General features: G+C 43.6%; 1 protein-coding gene across 1 annotated transcript in view; it reads right to left on the bottom strand.

Annotated features, from left to right (window-relative positions):
• Positions 1-4416: 4416 nt before the first annotated feature.
• Ccdc81 (coiled-coil domain containing 81) overlaps positions 4417-20819 on the bottom strand; it is a 36441-nt gene continuing 20038 nt past the window's right edge. The window contains exons 8-15 of the mRNA XM_028873416.2: positions 19451-19541; positions 18906-19052; positions 17237-17341; positions 14008-14180; positions 12496-12574; positions 12081-12301; positions 7880-8005; positions 4417-4678 (exon numbers count right to left, since the gene is read on the bottom strand). Of these exons, the coding sequence (XP_028729249.1) occupies positions 4537-4678; positions 7880-8005; positions 12081-12301; positions 12496-12574; positions 14008-14180; positions 17237-17341; positions 18906-19052; positions 19451-19541 (1084 nt within the window). The 3' untranslated portion in view covers positions 4417-4536. The remainder of the gene's footprint in view (positions 4679-7879; positions 8006-12080; positions 12302-12495; positions 12575-14007; positions 14181-17236; positions 17342-18905; positions 19053-19450; positions 19542-20819) is intronic.

The raw sequence follows: 20819 nt of genomic DNA, 5'->3' as shown, positions 1-20819 counted from the left end.
GTCTGGGAGGAAGGGACTGGACCTGCCTGGACTGAGTCTATCAGGTTGATCGCAGTCCTCGGGGGAAGATTTGCCCTGGAGGAGGTGGGAATAGGGGGTAGGCTGGGGGTAAGGGAGGGTGTGGGAGGGGGGAGAATAGGGGAACCCGTGGCTGATATGTAGAACTGAATGGTATTGTAAAATAAAATAAAATAAAATAAAATAAAATAAAATAAAATAAAATAAAATAAAATAAAAAGTTAACATTTTCTGATGAGGTTTTCACTGTACATAATTGTAATACATATGGTTATAGTGTGAATATGTAGTTAACAAAAGAGGGAAGAAAAAAGTGCTTGTATTTGCAAGGACCTGAGGTCAATCTCCAGAGCCCACATTTATTTAAAAAAAAAAAACAGGAGAGGAGCTGGAGAGATGGCTCAGAGGTTAAGAGCACTGCTTGCTCTTCCAGAGGTCCTGAGTTCAATTCCCAGCACCCACATGGTGGCTCACAACCATCTGTAATGAGATCTGGCATCCTCTTCTGTATATATAATAATAAATAATTCTTTAGCTGGGCAGTGGTAGCGCATGCCTTTAATCCCAGCACTCGGGAGGCAGAGGAAGGTGAATCTCTGTGAGTTCGAGTTCAGCCTGGGCTACAGAACAAGTTCCAGGATGGGCTCCAAAGCTACACAGAGAAACCCTGTCTTGAAAAACAAAACAAAATAAAACAAAACAAAACAAAAAGTTCCTGATTGAACATCTTGGTCAGCCCTTTGATGGGAACCTAAGTCCTCTTCAGCAGTGCATGGAGCCTAAGAACAGACATGAGTAAAACAATGAGAGAAGGGGGCACCTGCCAAGCCAGCCAGCCTCTCCCCACAGTGCATACTTATTTCTGCAATATGACCAGGATGTAGAAATGACTGGACAACAAAATGCATCATGGGAGATCTCCAAGGGAATGGCATTCCTTGGGACATTAACTAAGTCCCTGTTGTCATTAACTAAAACACTCTGACAACATTGCTCTGAACCTCTGAGGTGATGTATACTTCCATAAAAGTCTAAGGTTGGCACTATTGGGAGGCAGGATTGAGAGAAATCAAGCCCAATTCACTAGGAAACTCGCGCTGCCAGCTGGCTTACATCGTACCAGAAGATGCTGTGCATGCTGCTAGGGGTGAAAAGGTGGCAATGGCTCCACCAGCACTGACTCCAGATGCTAAAATACTCACCAGCCTGGCAAGATGGGGCCACTGGCACCATAGCGGCAAAACTGTTACTGGAGGTAATCAACTGCTGTTCTGATTGGACCTGAGGTCAGCCCCACAGAAGGGAATTCATGCCTGGCACTGTAAACCTGGTCAAAACTCCATAACTAAGGAGCTCATAGGTCCTAGTGGGGGAATTTGCTATTGTTTGACTAAATGTCCATGCTGTTTGTTTGTGCCCATAGATGTGTGTGCTCAGAAACTTTGATTAATGCTGCCTCAGGGATCCAGCCTCCAAGGCAGCACACAGGGCTTAAAAGGAATCCATGGCATTGGTGTAAACTAAGACTTTTCTATCTGAGGGGTTTTAGGAATCAAGACACTGATGCACTCCCTTGGTGGTTCCTTTCTTTATTCTCTCATGTTGTTCTCACCATGCTGTTCTCTCATTATGTTGTTCTCTTTTGTTGCTCTGCTCTTGTGTCTTTTTACAGCTTATGTACCCCAACAAACTCTTTCAGGCAATACAGGAGTCATAAAAAGGTTACATTCCATTGGTAAAGACATGATTAAAACAGAGTCATCAGCTGGGTGGCAGTGGCGCACGCCTTTAATCCCAGTACTTGGGAGGCAGAGGCAGGTGGATCTCTGTGAGTTCCAGGCCAGCCTGGACTACAGAGCAAGATCCAGGACAGGCACCAAAACTACACAGAGAAACCCTGTCTTGAAAAAAAAAAAAAAAAAACAACAACCAAAAAAAAAAAAAAAAAAAAAAAAAGAGTCATCCCAACAACTCAAATGCAATACATCTAAGTAGCCTGTGATGAGCAATCAAAGAGCATTTTTCTCAGCCAACCCTTTTGTTGACAGGCTGCAAATTGTAATTATAAATAATCAATTACTTTATTATCTATCTTGAGAGGTAATCTTGTAAGGAATTTTAAAAGAATCACAAACCTAAACTGCTGAAGAGCTCCAGAAAATAAGAAAATTGTGTACTTGCAACCTATCTGAGGGTATTAGCTGCTTTGACCTTATGCCCTGCAAACTCTCAGGCAGAGGAAAAGCAATTTAAACTGACTCAATGACTATGTAAACATATTGAACTAACACCCTGCAATTAGAAGGTATCTAGAGAGTGCTGAGTCTCCAGGCAAGAGACACCATAAATCCTCTAATTTAGGCTCAAGTCAAAATTCCTGAGCTACTGTAAATCTTTTAGCATCAGCTTAAGTCTGCACTTCCAACATACTATGACACATTAAAACTCAAAATGTACTTTCTGCCCTGTGTGTGACTCCTGACTATCAAAAGAAACCTGTAGCCCTTATTTTGGGGCTACAGAGTCAAAATATTTTTTGTAGCCTTAACTAGTCAGAATTTATTTTCACAAATTGAGGTCAGGAATGGGTGCAAGGAATTAATCACTTGCCAGCTGGCAATAATTAGGCTGTTTTGTATTTACAGCCTAACCAGACAGCTCAGCTGTGTCATTGTGAACTACAGATTGTTTTTCTGGGAATGTTTACCTTAAAAACCATTAGCAAGGCCTCTGGTCTAATCTAAAGGTATTTTGAAACTTTTTCTTAACCTAATGGTGTACATGAAATCTATGACTTCATTTCTCAGCATTAAGATTAAGGGAATTTGAGCCAGCCTGGCTCATGAATTCAAATGTTTTCCTAAATCATAAATCATAAATCATGAGCTGTGATCTAAAGCAGCCCCTAAGTGGGACTCATAGGCCTTGTGGAACTCATAGGCCTTTACTATGAAACATACCCTTGTATTTATTTTTATTCATCAAAACTCTATCAATTATACAATACAGCTTAAGGAGGAATCATCTTCCTGACAATCCACAGATATAAATGCCCAATAGATCGGGATGTTTTCATGAGATAAACACACTACAATACAGGCAGTGGGGGACTCCCCACATCCAATATACACCATGTCAGATACCAGAGAAAAGACTGTAGCAGCAAACATGAAGAGGGACAACAGAAGCAAAAGACATTCTGGAGTTTGTAGCCTTGTAGCCTTGCTTAACAATGTTTGCCCATCAGAGAGTTTTCCTCCTGGTGGGCTGACACCCTGAACCCCAACTGCCACCTGTTGTTTCTCTGACATGGCTACCAGCTACTGGCATTTGATCAGGGAAGCTTTTTTTTTTGCAGTGAGGAGAGACTAAACTGGTCAAAGTGCCAGGTATAAGTAACTGTGAGTGCTCAGCTGGGTGGGTCATTTATATCAACCTCCCCCTACCCAAGATTCAGGGAACATTGCTGAAGAGGAGGTAGAAAGGATGTAAGAGATATCAGATAGGGAGGAGAGCTGTCAACTGTTGACTTCATGGCATGGCTGCTGCACATATCAACTTGCAGCAACTGTGGTTATCTGCACAAGACCTGCATAAGATCAGTGACTCGCTGGGCGGTGGTGGCGCACGCCTTTAATCCCAGCACTCGGGAGGCAGAGGCAGGCGGATCTCTGTGAGTTCGAGGCCAGCCTGGGCTACCAAGTGAGCTCCAGGAAAGGCGCAAAGCTACACAGAGAAACCCTGTCTCGAAAAACCAAAAAAAAAAAAAGATCAGTGACTCAGAATTCTAATGGATCACCTAATGGATGAGGGAGAAGTTCTTGAGGCAGTTGATGGCTACTGAGGGAGGAAAGTCATTCTCCCTTGGGGATATGCCCATTCTCCTGTGGACAGCCCCACGTCCAAGCACATATGGGCAGCATTAATTGGATTCAAGAGGTTAGTTATTAATAACAAGAAACAAAGGAGGACATAAGGTTGGTAGGGATGTTGGGTAGGATGTACTAGGGAGAACTGGAGAAAGATAGTGATAGATGGATCTGATCAAAATATATTGTATAAGTACATGAAATTTTCAAAGAATAAATAAAAACATATTTTAAAAGTTTAGATTTGGGGAGGGGATAAAGTGCGCCATTATAAATAATCATGCATACTCAGCATTTTAAAAGCATTTATTATATTTATTACAGATGGGAAAATACGAAGTTTCTAAAAGAAGTCACGGAGCTATGTCAGTATCCCAGCAAGAAGTTGGGTCCCGTTCCCAGTCCCTATAGCAAATGGGCTCTAGGCTAAGAATTATTCTGACACTGTCACTGCTGTCAGAGCCAAGTTCAGGGAATACGCAGGGGCGAGCGGAAGGCAGAACACAAAGGAAGTAATAGTCGACAAGAATTCAAGAAAGGGTTTAAAAGCACTCATTTTTTTTCCTCTGAGGTACAAATATAGACACTCTAAATATTCAACCACTCCAAATAAATGTTCCTCAGAATACATAGGTTCAAACTTTGTGTTCTACACGAGCAATCGAGAACCCTGCAGGAACTTATTCAGGGGCCATACGTTGCTCTCGCCCACGTTGGTGGTGCGTCTCTGGCACTGCCTGCAGCGCCGGTACTTCTCACACTGGTCCAAGAGGAACAGCTTGTCAGAAGCCCTGGGGAGAAGAAAGCAAGAGCTGATGTCATCAGGTGTCCCCCAAGTCCCTGGAAGCAGAGAGAAGGAAAGTGATACCCCAGCTCTGCCTTTTCAGCTCTCAAAGTCCACCTGCTGCCTGCTGCTGCTCATCCCACATCCTGGCATCTATTGTCTCCTCCTTTTCACTAAATCAAAGGCTGTGTGCAAATTCCCAACAGTTTGACCCTTCCTTCATGCCTAGCCACACATGCCTAACACCAATACATGAAGTCCAAGGTCACCCTCACCATCTAAAGTGTGGCCTTGGTGTTTTGCCATATTTGCACTATTCTCACTCCCTGGAGACCTTGTCTGAGAAGGGGATGAAGCTACTGACTGACAGGTAATCCCTAACACCTGCGGAGAACTAAGGGTAGCCTTGCAAAGAAAAGCCCCAAGAGGCCAGAGCTTCTGGAGAGTTAAGCACCAGAAAGAAAGCAGAGACAAAGAAAGGAAAAACAAACTGGAAGTGGAGATGAAGGACATCGGTGACTGAGTCTCCGTTTTGAAAGTTCTTGGTTCTGCAAGTCAGTTCCAAGCATGCTCTCGTGACCCATCAACATTTCTGTAAGGACACAGAATTCTGTAAAAGTCACAAGGCTGCGTCAGTACCCCCTCCCAAACCCAGCAGCCAGCAAGAAATTGGGTCCCAACTATGAGGAGCTGGAGGGAGAGCTGTCAAAAAAGTGTTGGCTGTGCAAGCATGGAGACCTGAGTCTGATCCTCAGAACCTGTGTACCAGCCAGCCTGGCTTAATAGACGAGCTGCAGGCCAAGGAGAGACCCTGTCTCAAAAAGCAAGGTAGATGGTCCCAATTAAGGTTGACCTGTGACCTCCACCGGCTGATGCTCACAAAGGCACATGCATACACACATGTGAGAGAGGAGAGAGAGAGAGAGAGAGAGAGAGAGAGAGAGAGAGAGAGAGAGAGAGAGAGAGAGAGAGAGAGAGAACCTTAGAAGGAAAAGAGTAATCTTGGAAGAAATAGGGAAGACCTATCTGGATTACACCAGAAACGGGACAGAGCTGGCATGTGCTGACTGCATAAACATAAATCTTGCTTTTGTTTTTTGTTTTGTTTTGATTTGATTTACATCAACTACTTCCTTCTTCCTACCTGCTTCCTGCTTGCATCACTGCATACCACAGCCTGGCTTCAGTAGTGACGTCTCACTTCTGATGTGTTACATACACCCCCGGAGCACATTTGCTAACTGGAGCTCACAATCATTTCCTGTGACCCCTCTATCCGCTATCATCATGTTGGCCAAGCATTCTTTGTGAATCTAAACAAAATCTTGCTGGCAGAAGCCTCACTGCTTCTCACTGTTTTTCCAAAAGATTGGAAAAAAAAAAATAGTTTGAACTCTCCCACTCCCACACTCTTCCTCTTCTCTGAATCAAACAGCCCCACTTCTCCCATGGCAGCTGATTGTCATACTATCCCTCATACTTTCTCCATGATTAGGAAATCAGATGAGAAGTGCCTTTCAAGAAACTCGAAAAGGAAAGTGGCAGATCTTCATCCATGGCTGTTCAGCCATGATTAAAATGATGATGATGATGATGATGATGATGATGACGATGATGCTGGAGCTGGAGAGATAGCTTAGCAGTTAAGAGCACTGGCTGCTCTTCCAGAGGACCTGGGTTTGATTCCCAGCACCCACATGGTGGCTTATAACTGTCTGTAACTCCAGGTCCAGGGAATCTGACACCCTTCTTCTGACCTCCTTGGGAACTAAGCACACAGTGGTACACAGCCATATATGGAGGGAAAAAAAAACTTACACATAAAATAAATCTTTAAAAAGAATTTTTTTAAGTCAAGGTCAGAGAGATCAGTTAAGAGTGCTTGCTGCTCTTCCAGAGAACCTGAGATTGGTTCCCAGAACCAAAAGTGCCTCATAGTTGCCTGTAACTCCAACTCCAGGGGCTCTGACACTGTCTTCTGGCCTCCTCAGATACACATGTGTACACACACACACACACACACACACACACACACACACACACACACAAAATGAAATCTTAAGCAGCAGTGGAAAAGCAGCTATTTAGACTGGTTTTGGTTGCATTTGATCCTGATAATTTGATTGTATAGATTGGATCAGCTTCATTGGAATCTTAACATCTTAATGAAATCTTTTTTTCACTTTATAAAATCTCACCTTAAATTTCTAAAGGATTTCTATTATTTCCAAAATATAACCATTTCCCATCTTTTTATTTCTTTGCCCCTAAAACTCCTATGCTAGCTTGGTCAGGCAATTATTTCCTTTCACAGTTTACAAATTTAAAAATATGACTAGTGTTACAAGCCTTTTCAAAGTTAGTGCTAATTATAAATGACAGATTCACACAGTAAATACACAACTGAAGAGAAGCCCGGCTCCCCTGTGTGCAGCTTGTTCTTCCCATTATCCATCTTTCCTTGATTCTGCTCTTAGAACCTAACCATAAAGGCCAGGCATGGGGGTGCACACCTTTAGTCCAAGCACTCGGGTAGCAGAAGCAGATGAATCTCTGTGTGTTTGAGGCCAGTCTGATCTACATAGCAAGTTCCAGTCCAGTTAGGACTACATAGCAATACCCTATCTCAAAAAAAGAAATCCATAAAGCTTGGGAGTGTTCAGAGCAGAGCTCATCTTGCTTCAAAGCAGCTCTATCCAAAGAGAGTTACAGCCTTCAGCAAAGTGGAACCACCAAAGCAGAAGCAAGGATCAGGGCAGGGTCAGTAAAAACTTAACATACAACACAGTGTTTTTCAGACCCTTGCTCATAAAAGACATTGCTAATCGATTACAGCAGCATTTCTCACTAAGCAGATGTTTTTCTCCCCAGAGAATTTTGTCGAGGGCCATACTAATCAAACGGAGGCACTCAAACCCTCCGCCATCCTAGAGTTAGACATGCATTGGTTCTCAGCCTGGGGGTGACATAGTAGATACCCTGTATATCAGATACTTCTATCACGATTCATAACAGTAGCAAAATCACAGCTATGAAGTAGCAGTGCATTAATTTGGGGGGGGGGGGCAGTACAACATGAGGAACTGTATTCAAGGGTCGCAGCAGCATGATGGTTGAGAGCCACCGGGATAGAGGAAAGAAAACGTGAAGCTGATTTACAAGGAAGTTTCTTGCGAGCAAAGAGCAGCTGGTTCCCATTAGGTCTTACCGCTCAAAGGCCTTCTCCTCCAGATCCCGCTGCTTCTTCATGCACAGGCTCCTGTCCCAGTCCTCCTGCAAACACTGGTTGATTCTGTTCACTCGGTCCAGCTCAGCGACTCTGTCTGCCAAGTGCCTGGGGAGATAAGAACAGCCTGACTCCATTCATAATGCTGGGAAGGGCCTATGACCGCCCTGGGAGCCCCAATTCTTTTCTGCTAAATGAGACAGAAGGCATTCTGGTTCTGTTCAGGAGTCTTTGAACTGTGCAGAAGACATGGATGCTGTAGAAGCATGGTGAAACTGCTAGCTGTCAGATAATGGATGGTTCTAAGATCTCTCATCTTGAATCCTGGCTTACATTAGCAGGATTTAAGTCCTATTCCAACTAACAACATCAGCTTCCACAGCCATTAATGTCCTTTGGAGCTAGTTTGGCTCATCTGAAGGATCATCCTAAATGGATTCCCTATACTGTGTGTTTCTTCCCAATCAGTCTACACATTGCTACAGGCATTTGGTTCTTGTAGGTTTTTTTTTTTTTTTTCTCCTTTTCAGAGAAGTTCTCTGTGTGGTTCAGGGTGGCCTTGAACTCTACATCCCCCTGCCTCTCAGCCTCCAGCGTGCTGGGAGCACAGAAGTGTGCTATCACACGTGGGTGCCGCAGGCATTTGAGGAGACAGTGGAGAGCCATACAAATGGAAGTGGAGAAAGAAGAAACGACTTGTAAGCCAGAGGAAGGAAACAACTACCCAGCGCTGACAGGAATGCGTGATGAAGGACATGTCACCCAGGAAGAGAACGCTTGGCTGTGTTGCCATCCCTGCTCTCCACACTGGCCATCCCTGCTCTCCACACTGGCCATCCCTGCTCTCCACACTGGCCATCCCTGCTCTCCACACTGGCCATCCCTGCTCTCCACACTGGCCATCACTGCTCTCCACACTGTCCATCACTCCTGTCACAAATCACCGTAAGTCTGGTTCACATTATTTATGTGAATCTGCTTTTGCAAAAAGCGAACCTTTTGCTGTCAGTTCCTATTAAAGTGTTCCAGGAGCTTCATTAAATGTGACCACTGACTCATGATACTCTGGCAGACTTTATGTGAAAGTGACACCTGCCACTGGGTGTCAGGGCCCTCACAAAAATCAGTACTGTCTTCACCAGGGTCACTTTTTCCTAAAGCCACCATTAACCTAATTGCCATTGTGTGGCTACCATGCAGATTAGATGATAAAATATACCCAACATGCCATACCCATCACAGAATGGAACTCTTTGACAGGTATCTGTTTTTCTCCTGAGCTTTTTCTTTTTATCCCCATGTGTGTTGATGGAGAGGGAGAGAAACAGAACTACTGTTTCATCCAACAATGGGATGGCTCTCAACGCCATTTCTCCTGAGACAAGCCAGGTGAAAATATACACTTACTGTATAGTTCCATTGCATATCTAAACTAAATATATATGATATATATATATATACATGTTTACACACACAGTCCAGTTACATCTCAACAGTTATTTTTTTTTTTTCCGAGACAGGGTTTCTCTTGTGTAGCTTTGCGCCTTTCCTGAAACTCACTTGGTAGCCCAGGCTGGCCTCAAACTCACAGAGATCCGCCTGCCTCTGCCTCCCGAGTGCTGGGATTAAAGGCGTGTACCACAACCGCCCAGCTTGCTTAACTATGTTTTAACAATCCTCTTATGCTGCCACGCTCTCTCCTCCCGCCATCAAAATGCCCACAAAGCCTTTCAGGAGGAGTGAGTTATAACCTTTGACTCTGCAAGCCCCAAACCTGGTGATTTCTAAACCACAGAATCTGTAGAAAATGAAATAATAAGCTTGGGTAAAAAATAACACTAGAGTCAATGTCATACACTCACACCATCACGGCCCAAGATGCCGAGTCAGAGTCATGGGAAAGCCTTGTAGCACAGGCCTTTGCAATTACACTCCCACAGAACGGAGCAATGTCTTCACATGCAGTGCTTTGCTGGCTATGACTCAGTAACCTCATCACCGCTTCACCACCCTGCACAGAGGCAGAGCTACTGTAGCCTTTCTGCAGCCAATTCTTTGTGCAATTTAATAAAGATTTTAGCATTGTCTCTTCTAAGTAGAACATTTAGGATCGCTTGTTTTTATATGCTAATTAACCGATGAGGAGTCAGCCCAAGGAAGACCTCCAAACCGAGCACCTATTGAAGGGCAAGATGGATGTCTTAGTTAAGGTTTCTTTGCTGTAATGAAACACAAAGACCAAAAAGCAACTTGGGGAAGGAAAGGGTTTATTTGGCTTACACTTCCACATTACTGTTCATCAATGAAGGAAACCAGGACAAGAACCCAAACAGCATAGGAACCTGGAGACAGGAGCTGATGCAAAGGCCATAGAAGGATGCTGCTTACTGCCTTGCTCATCATGGCTTACTCAGCTTACTTTTTAATAGAACCCAGGACCACCAGTCCAGGGATGGCACTATCCCCAATAGGCTGGACCTCCCCCCATCAATCGCTAATTTAAAAAATGCACTACAAACTTGCCTACAGCCCGATCTTATGCAGGCTTTTTCTTAATTGAGGCTCCTCCTCTCAGATGACTTTAGTTTGTGTCAAGTTGACATAAAACTATCCAGCACAGTGGGTCAGCAGATAAAGGCTCTTGCTGCCAAGCCTGATGCGCTGTACTTGATCTGGCTGATCTTCCAGAGGACCTGGGTTCAATTCCCAGAACCCACGTCGCAGCTCACAACTATCTAACTCTAGTTCCAGAGGATCCAATACCCTCACACAGACATACATGTAGGCAAGACACCAATGCACATAAATAAAAATAATAATTTTAAATATAAAAAGGTGTCCTGGCAGCCTAGGTAGAAAGGGTGTGCTTGTCAGGCTTGGGACAACAAAACCTATCACTGAGTATGGAAATATGTCATGATTTTAGAAACTTGATATGTATCAAAGCAAAGCTCTTGTCCTTGTACAGATTAGACTAAAACAGGAAAGTGTGTAATGCAGATCATGATTCTAACAGGACAAACTTCACAATTTAACTCCTCCCACACCCTCTCTACTAGCAGTCAACCCCACGGTGTCACCTTCAGTCTGTCACTCAGCTCATGTCCAGCCAAGCCAGCACAGAATATAACAGACCCATACACTATCCCACTGGGACCATTCTAATATTTATAAAAATGTAATAATAGGACTTTTGGTAAGTACCACTACCTTCTAAAAAGAGTGGATTCCTTGGCCAGAAGCCTTGGAATGGATGATAATTTTGGCTCATCAAAGATATGAGCTGATAAACATTTACAAAGAAGAAACTAGTTTCCTATGACAATCTGGGTTTTGGGAAGTAGGAAATGGATGATGAAAGGCTAGGAAGGAAACATGAAGATGCTGTGAGACTGAGAGCCAGTGGGACCTATAAATTTTCCCCAGCAGCTAGGTGACCAACTGGACATTCTGAGAAATCACATGTCAGATGTTTGAACTTAGAGATCCAGGCACTGAGACAGAACCCTCTTCCCCACCCTCCATGATGGAAGCAGAAGATCCTGGGAACTGAGGAAGGATCTGGCATCAGATCTTGATTCACATGAGTGTGGCAGCATATTTCTAGCTCATTTAATACAACCAATGGGCAGTGCTGATGTTATGACTCTTTTAAGAAGTTATACTGTTGCCAGGAGTGGTAGTGTACACCTTATATCCCAGCACTTGGGAGGCAGAGGCAGACAGATCTATGAGTTCAAGGCCAGCCTGGTTTACAAAGCAAGTTCCAGGACAGCCAGGGCTACACAGAGAAATTCTGTCTCAAAAAACAGAGGAAGAAAGAAGAGGAGGAGCAGGAGAGGAGGAGAAGGAGGAGGAGGAGGAGGAGGAGGAGGAGGAGGAGGAGGAGGAGGAGGAGGAAAAGAAGAAGTTATACTTTGATATAAGGGGAAATGTGGAGCTGGGACTTGAAGGAGAAGTGGAGATCAAGAGAGGGTACTTTTTTATTTAATAACATTCTCTTCATTGGAAGAATTATAAATATAAAACTGAGTGAAATATGTAACAAATTTAGAAGAATGGCTTGCATAACTCCTCAGTGTGTTAGCCACATTTCTTCTCTGCTATTGTTACCAAGAAAGAAAGAGTTGGGGGGGAGGAAGAAGGCAGGGAGGCTGGGGAAGTCAGACCAGGCTCTCCTTACTCTCTCTGTGTCCTCTGAAGCATCTGCAGATCCCGCCTCTGGTCCACCAGCTGGTTCAGGATGGCGTTCCTCTTGAGGCTGGCAGCTGCCTCCACCTGGTGCTTCATGCAACTCTGCTCTCGCTTTCGCCTGTCCACCTCCATTTCACCCTCGTCCTTACCAAAGATGGGCTCAGCAGAATCGGGCTCAAACATGGGCAACTGGGAGGGCTTGTTCTTTAACTGAAATGGACAGCACATAATGGACAGTTCTACAACTTAGTAAAATACCAACACTGAGGCTTATGGGAATGAACACGGGCCTCAAAACCTACCAAATGAATAGCATGTATGTGTGTTTACGTCACTGTATGCTTATTTAGAGAATAGTGTTGATGCAGTGCGTAATTTTTAAGTAACGATCATCATCTCCCTACCTGCGCATCCAAAGCTCTCTTGTAGTACTGTGTTTCTTCCATCTTCTCTTTTAGGTATTGGGCTCTTTGTGCAGCAAGCCTGATATTTAAGAAGCAGAGAGGGCGAGAGAGCCACTTTACAGTTTGAATACAGCAACACAAGTTAGCCTTATCAAAACGTGTTCGGTATTAACAGGAATGTGTACATGATGCATAAAAACTCATCATCCATTCTGGGAGCTCTCCTGATAAGAAAAGGTAATTCAAGTCTACAGGTTATTGGACACTGTGTTCACATAAGGCAGACAGGACAGGTGGAAGTGGAGGGTGGGCCGTATCATCCAGATGGGATGAATATGTCAGGTACCCTCCCCACCCCATGCACATACACAAATGCTTTTTTAGATCTAGACAAGAAGGCAATGCCTATACTTTCTATAGGCAGATTCAATATATAATTCTTCCTTAAGAAAAGTAATCTACCCTATTATAATTTACAGTCATCATATAAAACCTTCCAAAAACTAGTAATGATCAATAAAATTGGTATATGGAGCTGATAAATTTTAGGACAGTATATTCTTTTGGGCGCAGAAACTAGCTTATTGTTTATTGCAGCAGTCTCTGTTCATGCTACACAATTACTGTTCTGGCTTCAGCAGCAAAAGTAGGAGCCCCCTAAGGCAGATAAAAATCTCATGCCCCTGGCCATACCCAGGGCCTCGGACAACTCAACCTGAACAATAAGATTCTCCTTCCTGACAATTTAGAATTGAGACTAATATTCTCCAAGCTCAGCCGGGTGGTGGTGGTGCACAACTTTAATCCCAGCACTAGGGAAGCAGAGGCAGGTGGATCTCTGTGAGTTCAAGGCCAGCCTGGTCTACAGAGCGAGTTCCAGGATAGGCTCCAAAGCTACACAGAGAAAGCCTGTCTCGAAAAACACAAAATCAAAACTATATAGATAGATAGATAGATAGATAGATAGATAGATAGATAGATAGTTTTGTTTTTGTTTTTTATATATATTCCAAGCTCAAGGTGGAATAAAGGTGGTGCCAAGTAAAAAGCTGTGGGTGTGAGCAGAGGGAAAACTGATCCACATTGCTTTTTAATCCCTGGTTCTAATGCCACCTGTGCCTGTGCCCTTGGGCTTAATGGAACATGCTACAATGCTTATAGCAAGACCTCAGCCTTGCCATGAGGTCCCTTGAGCATCTCACAGTTGGCAATGATGCCTGCTCAAGCTATGTTCCTCCCTGAATCTACCAGAAGCATTGGCAATCATAAAAGTACAAAACGCTTCTCTGTAAGTACAGCGCTCTCAGAGCCTGTCATTGCCGTAACTAGAGAAATGGTGGCCTTCTCTTTTTGATGCAGTTATGCCTGTGGTACTGGCTGTCATTTGGGTGAGCTTGTTCCCTCGGCTACAGAGGTAGGTGCTAACGAAATGTTGAATGCTTATTCAATCCCACAAAGAAATTAGCGTCAACACAAAACTTCCGTCTTTCCAGGCCCGTGTGCTGGACTCACTCCTCTGTGAGCTGCACTTGTTCCAGGCGATCCATCAACTCTTTGTTTTGTCTTTGCTTTATTTCCTTCTCCCGTTTGCTTTCCATTTGTTTCAGGAGGCTTTGAGAATATTCCTCTTGCTTAAAAGCATTAATCTCAGGACTAAGTGGTCGTTTTTCAAACAGGAAGGATTTCTGAAATGAGGCACAAGCAATCCTCTTACCCTCATGCACCAAAAAGTAAAGTTAAGGACACAAACTAAAATCCAAGCATGACTTAATTTCTAGCATTTGCCCACCCCACTCCCCAGACGTTAGCCAGCTAGTATTTAGACAACACACAGAGTAATAATGACATGAGCATGGTCAGTGATAACACTGAGCTAACACATGTTCCCAGCCCCTCTCTCGGAAAAGATCCTGAGCTGGTAATAACAACATCCTTACAAAGGAAGGGAATTCTGTGTGCAGAGGCATGGGCAAGGACATGGCGGGGGTGGAAAGAGTCTACTGCATATCTACTGTGAGCCTAGACATTCTAGAACTGGTACTCCTCCGTCAAGATCAAAGATCAGAGACCTTGCTCTCGTCAGCTGCATTCTGCTGTAGTAAACAGACAGAAAGTGACAGAGTCATCTGGTCATTTAAGGTTGTAATAAGTGCTGTGAAATCCTGATCCCAGTGAGAGTCGGAAGACTGTACGAATTGCCTGACATTTTTCCATGGAGAGGAATAATTGCCTCCACTGCAAATACCCAGGGGTCCTCTGTCCCAAACAGAAGGAGTCACAGGTGCTAAGAGACCAGCCATGGCCAGGGAGAGAAAGTGGGGGATGCGTTGCTGAAGCATAGTGAACAAGAAGCACAAGTCAATAAGCTAAGGGGGGATGGGGGAGGGGAAGAGGAGCCACACAGGGCCTGATAGGGCAGAGCAATTTGCCTGTGTCCAAAAATCTAAAGCAATTTGGATTTCATTTTGATTCAATGGGACACCACTAGAGGAATTAAACGGGAGAGTAATATACTTGGATTAGGAATTTTTAAAGGTCATTTTAGTTTTGTGTGAAGAAATGATTGTAGGGGAGTAATTATTGGAGGGCAAAACAGAAGTATGCCTGTAATGTGTCCTGGAGAAAGACAGTAACATGGATGATGAAGAGCTTGGTGCAAATATTGGATATGCCTGGGAGACGAATGCAACTGGACTTGTAGATAGTTGCTTTTGCCGGAGAGAGAAAGAAACCAGAAACCAGTCACTCCTACAGTGCAACGCACAGAAGCTAAATTGTGTAACATTAACCTAGTCCAATCAACTTACTAATATGAGAAGACAGAGAAGAATGGAGGAGGATAGAATCAGAAGCTCTTAGTCTTTCTATGAAGAGGCAAGAAGTAGGCGGTCATAACTGTAGTCTGTAGCTTATCCAGTAGGGAGGCAGTGATCAGGTCTAAATGGTAGCCTGGTACTTTCTTCCCCTCCCTGATGCCCTTGCAGGAAAAGCTCTTCCTTCCATTTTTTCATTGCCTTACTCTTACATGCAGGAATCACCCCTCAATCTTTTCAAAGATTTACATGGTGGTTAGGCTGCACTCATCCCTCTGAGTGTCTGTCTCCTCTAGACTAAGATCTCATTACAATACGAAATGTGTCTGCTAGATACCAACAGAATGGCCAGTCCAGAGGAGCTCCATGTGTGTCTAATGGTGAACAAAGTACACTCCTATTATATCTAGGTGGAGAATAGCAGATTGTATCAATAGTGGTATTAAAAAGATTCAGGCAGGCCGGGGCGGTGGTGGCGCACGCCTTTAATCCCAGCACTCGGGAGGCAGAGCCAGGCGGATCTCTGTGAGTTCGAGGCCAGCCTGGACTACCAAGTGAGTTCCAGGAAAGGCGCAAAGCTACACAGAGAAACCCTGTCTCGAAAAACCAAAAAAAAAAAAAAAAAAAAAAGATTCAGGCAGGAACAAAGGTAGATTCAGTGGTTGAAGACAGGAAGTGAAGCAAATAGCTTGCCTCCAGCTGAAATGGAATTCTCAAACCTTGAAGCACTCAGATCACCTGGAGAACTCACCCTAGTCCAAAGCCACTTGGTGCAAGACTAGGGTGAGTCCCTAAAAGTTTTCATTCCTAACAAGTTCCCAGATGATGTCAATGCTGCGGCTTTCTCTTTAAATCCTAGGGCTGGGCATTAGGGCCTGTCCTGGGGCCTGACTGGCACAGTATAATTCGCAAGAGTTGTAGCGATGAATAGATCTCATACTGTGACTGAGAACTGTGTTGTGGAGACCGACCCTCGACAGACCTACACAGGTCACTTTCCAACTTCGTTACTTCAGATGGTACCACCTGCAGCATAGGATATTAGCTTCCAAGTCTTACAAGTAAGCAAATATTAGCCACAGAAATTTTTATGTGATGAAAACAAAGACAACGTTAATAAACTGCGAAGAGATGACCGCTGCCTTATTAATATCTCAACACAAGTAGCAGAACTTGGGGAGTAAGCGCGGCAGTGCTGAGCAACCATTGGTCCAAGCTCTGAACAGGAAAATGCCAACCACCCAGAGACAGTTCCCCCCAGCGGAATTACAAATACTTCTCGAAGTTACAAAAGTCACTCATTTCCCACAGAGAAATACATATTCAAACAACAAAAATTGTTTTAAAAATTAATAGCTGGGCATGGTGACGCACACCTTTGATCCCAGCTCTCAGGAGGCAGAGGCAGCAGGAGCTCTGTGAGTTCAGGGTCAGCCTTGTCTATAAAGCAAGTTCCAGGACAGTCAAGGCTATTACACAGAGAAACCCTGTCTTGAAAAATTACACACACAGCCGGGCAGTGGTGGCGCACACCTTTAGTCCCAGCACTCAGGAGGCAAAGCCAGGCAGATCTCTGTGAGTTCGAGGCCAGCCTGGGCTACCAAGTGAGTTCCAGGAAAGGTGCAAAGCTACACAGAGAAACCCTGTCTCAAAAAACCAAAAAAAGAAAGAAAGAAAGAAAAAGAAAGAAAGAAAGAAAGAAAGAAAGAAAGAAAGAAAGAAAGAAAGAAAGAAAGAAAGAAGGAAAGAAAAACTATATACACACACAAAAAAAAATAGAGATTGAGAAAGATCCAATTATCAAAAAAAAAAAAAAGGTATTGCTTAAGTGATAAAAAGTTTAATAGGAAACAATTTGGCAGAAAACACACAATCTCTTTTTTTAGTGTTGCTTATATGCTATCAATAGAAATTTTAAAGAGACTCACATAAAATTCGGGTTTCTCATTCTTGTGATTCCTTATAGCTTCAGCGACTCCAAGATTATAGGCAGCATTTTTCTGATTCTGCTCTCTAGCGGCCATACTTTTCACCTATTGCAAACAGGGTTTTTTTATTTTTAATTTAATAACAAAATATAGTCTTCAAAGCCCTTTATTCTGCCAGGAGGTGGTGGTGCTTGCCTTTAATCCCAGCAGAAGCAAGCAGATCTCTGTGAGTTTAAGGCCAGCCTGGTCTACAAGGCGAGTTCCAGGACAGCCAGGGAGACACAGAAAAACTCTGTCTCAAATCAACAAAACAAAAGCAACAGCAACGACAACAGCCTTCATTCTATATTAACTCTATAGTAACACTAATTAGTTCTGTTCTATTCTTTCAAGTCTATGTCATTAACATATTCCAGCCAACACAGAAGCCTCTTTGGATGCAGTGGCACTTTCTGGTGTCCCTAAAGAATTATAGACATGAGGTAAGGTTTTTGTTTCTTATTCCCCATTTTTGGATTCTGAACATCATCACTCCAACTATAGCAAAAAGGAACGGAAGATTTTTACTATAAATGCAGGAGACAGTAGCAGCAGTATTATTGGAGACTATGGACTCTGCATAGGGAAAGTGTAAAGGTACCATTCTGTGTCGTTTCTCACACACACACACAGACACACACACTTTGAGATAGACCATGATTTTCAAAGGTATAAGATTTGACCAGATTTAGCCTGGCAGTGGTGGCCAGAAGCAGCAGGATCTCTGTGAGTTCAAGGCCAGCCTGGTCTACAGTGCGAGTTCCAGGATAGGCTCCAAAGCTACACTGAGAAACCAAAAATAAATAATAAAGATTTGACCAGATTTATATTTTATCAAAATCAAATAAATAAATAAACCCATCATTTTCATTTTTTTTTAAAGGCAAGGTGCCACTATGCAGCCCTGGCTAGCCTGGAACTCACTATATGTAGACCAGGCTGACCTCAAACTCACAAAGATCTGTCTGCCTCTGCCTCCTGAGATTAAAGGCATGCACAACACCTTTAAAACTCAGCCCTCTGGGTTGAGGGGAAGATTTATAATGTATGCCAACGTTAAATACAGGGACATTCACCAGTGAAAACTTGGACACCACCTGTCTTAGTTAAGGTTTCTATTGTGATAAAACGTTATGACCAAAAGCAACTTGGGAGGAGATGAGTTCAGTTTAACTCCCAAGTCGTACTCCATCGCTGAGGGAAGTCCGGGCAGGAATGGAAGGCAGGAAGGAATTGAAGTGGGGGCCATGGAGGAACACTGCTTCCTGGCTTGCTCTCCACAGCTTGCCCAGTCTGCTTTACACAACCCAGGACCACCAGCCCAGGGGTGGCACTGTCTCCACTGAGCTGGACTCTCCCACATCAATCACTAATCAAGAACCAGCTATATAGACCTGCCTGCAGGCAAATCTCATGGAGGCGTGTTCTCAATTGAAAGTCACTCTTCCCAAATGACTCCAGTTTGTATCAAGTTGACATAAAACCAACCAACACACCACTTGTGTTAGCAAAGCAGCACACAAATGATTAAGTGTGTTACAGGGTAAGCATGCGCAGTATGCTTCTCAGTCAAGTCTGAGAATGGTGTCCAGCCCACGTCAAACCCTCTGCTGTTAAGGGGTTAGTCTACCTGGTTTTTGAAGAAAGCCTCCTGGTCTTTCAGAATTTGGTACTGCTGCATGAGTCGCTCGTCCTCTATCTCTCTCCTCCTCCTGTCCTCTCCGTAGTACAATGGGAAATTCCGTTGCGCTCGTTGCAAACACACATAGCACATTTCCTACCATTCAAATTTCAGGACAAATTATACATTTTAATTTTTTGTCTTTATGTACTTTATTCTCTTCACAAGCTTTCTAAAGACCAGGTGTGTCAAGAAACGTGTTTCATAAAAGAATTTATATTGATGAAATATAATATCTAATATGCGATTAGCAAAAGAAGGTTTACCGAGTAAACCTCTAAAGTAATTAAATTGGATTTAATGAACTCCCAGAAGAGCTGAAAATTAGAAGGGATTTTCTAGCCCCTTTGTCTTAAGTAGGCACTCTTGACTAGCAGGCAAATCTCAGTCCAGACACTTGAGTGTGCCCATAGATTATATTAAAGAATTCTCTTGGAGAAACAGAAATCAGAGAATGAGCCTGAGTGGACTTTATTCGGCGAAAGGCACTATACCTGTCCTGCCTTATTATGATCCTGGCAAGCCGGGGCAGGAGATGTTTTGGGCTTCTCGTTGTCATTTTTCTGACCACCTGGAGAGGATAAACTTCAAAGACAATGGAACACAAATTATTATTTAATATAATCTAGCCTCTAGAGCAATGGTTATTTTAAAGATTCTTTATACTATGTGAAGCTGTGTGTGTGTGTGTGTGTGTGTGTGTGTGTGTGGGTGTGGGTGTGGGTGTGGGTGTGTGCACATGCGTGCAGATGACAGAAGAGTTTTGAAGCCACTGAAGTCGGAGTTACAGGTGGTTGTGAGTCACTTGATATGGGTGCTAGGACTCAGGATCTCTAAAAGAATGGTAAGTACTTCTAACCAAGGACTTATCCCTCCAACCCCAGGAGAGTGATAATTTTAGACACAAGTGTAAACATAAGACAAAGGAAAAAGGACTGGGCATCAGCTGCTGTGGGATGTTCTGTATGTCCTGTGGGAGCCCGTTCTTGGGTTCCTCATGGCTTTACCCAGCAGGTCCGCATAGAGGAAGATTAGGACCATGGGCCTGAGTGCAGGTGTCTGAGATGGTCTGCACTTGGCTGTGTTGTGGGATGGTCTGTATGGCAAATGTGTTGCTCTGATTGGTCAATAAATAAAACCTGATTGGCCATGGCTAGGCAGGAAGTATAGGCGGGATTAACAGAGAGGAGAAATAAAAGAACAGGAAGGCAGAAGGACTCACTACCTGCCAGACGCTACCCTGACAAGCCGTATGTGAAGATGCCGGTAAGCCACAAGCCTCGTGGCAGGGTATAGATTTGTGGAAATGGATTAATTTAAGATATAAAAACAGTTAGCAAGAAGCCTGCCATGGCCATACAGTTTGTAAGCAATATAAGTCTCTGTGTTTACTTGGTTGGGTCTGAGCAGCTGTGGGACTGGCAGGTGACAAAGATTTGTCCTGACTGTGGGCAAGGCAGGAAAACTCAAGCTACACATCGTGGCTCCTGTGAGTTCAAGGCCAGCCTGATCTACATAGCCAGGGCAGGACAGCTAGAGTTACATGACAGAGAGACCCTGTCCTAAGAAGAAAAAGGAAAAAAAAAAAAGAAAAAGATACAGAAAAAAAGTGTCTGAGTGGTTTCCTTTAGAATAGCTGCATAGGGCTGGAGAGATGGCTCGGCCATTAAAGGCTAGGCTCACAACCAAAAATAGAATAGCTGCATGCATCCAAGTTAAGAACATATACTTTGTGTCAGAGTTGGGTTTGAACTCATTTTGTGGCTTGCAGGTAGATGACATGACCAAGCTATGTCATCTTGGAAATCTTGTTACCACTTCTGCAAAATGGGGATAAATTCATTCATTTCACAAAAATATAAT

The sequence above is a fragment of the Peromyscus leucopus genome, chromosome 1 (assembly GCF_004664715.2).
Source record: "Peromyscus leucopus breed LL Stock chromosome 1, UCI_PerLeu_2.1, whole genome shotgun sequence".
NCBI lineage: Eukaryota > Metazoa > Chordata > Mammalia > Rodentia > Cricetidae > Peromyscus > Peromyscus leucopus.
Note: the sequence above shows the minus strand (reverse complement) of the source record. Positions and strands in the feature narration are given on the sequence as shown.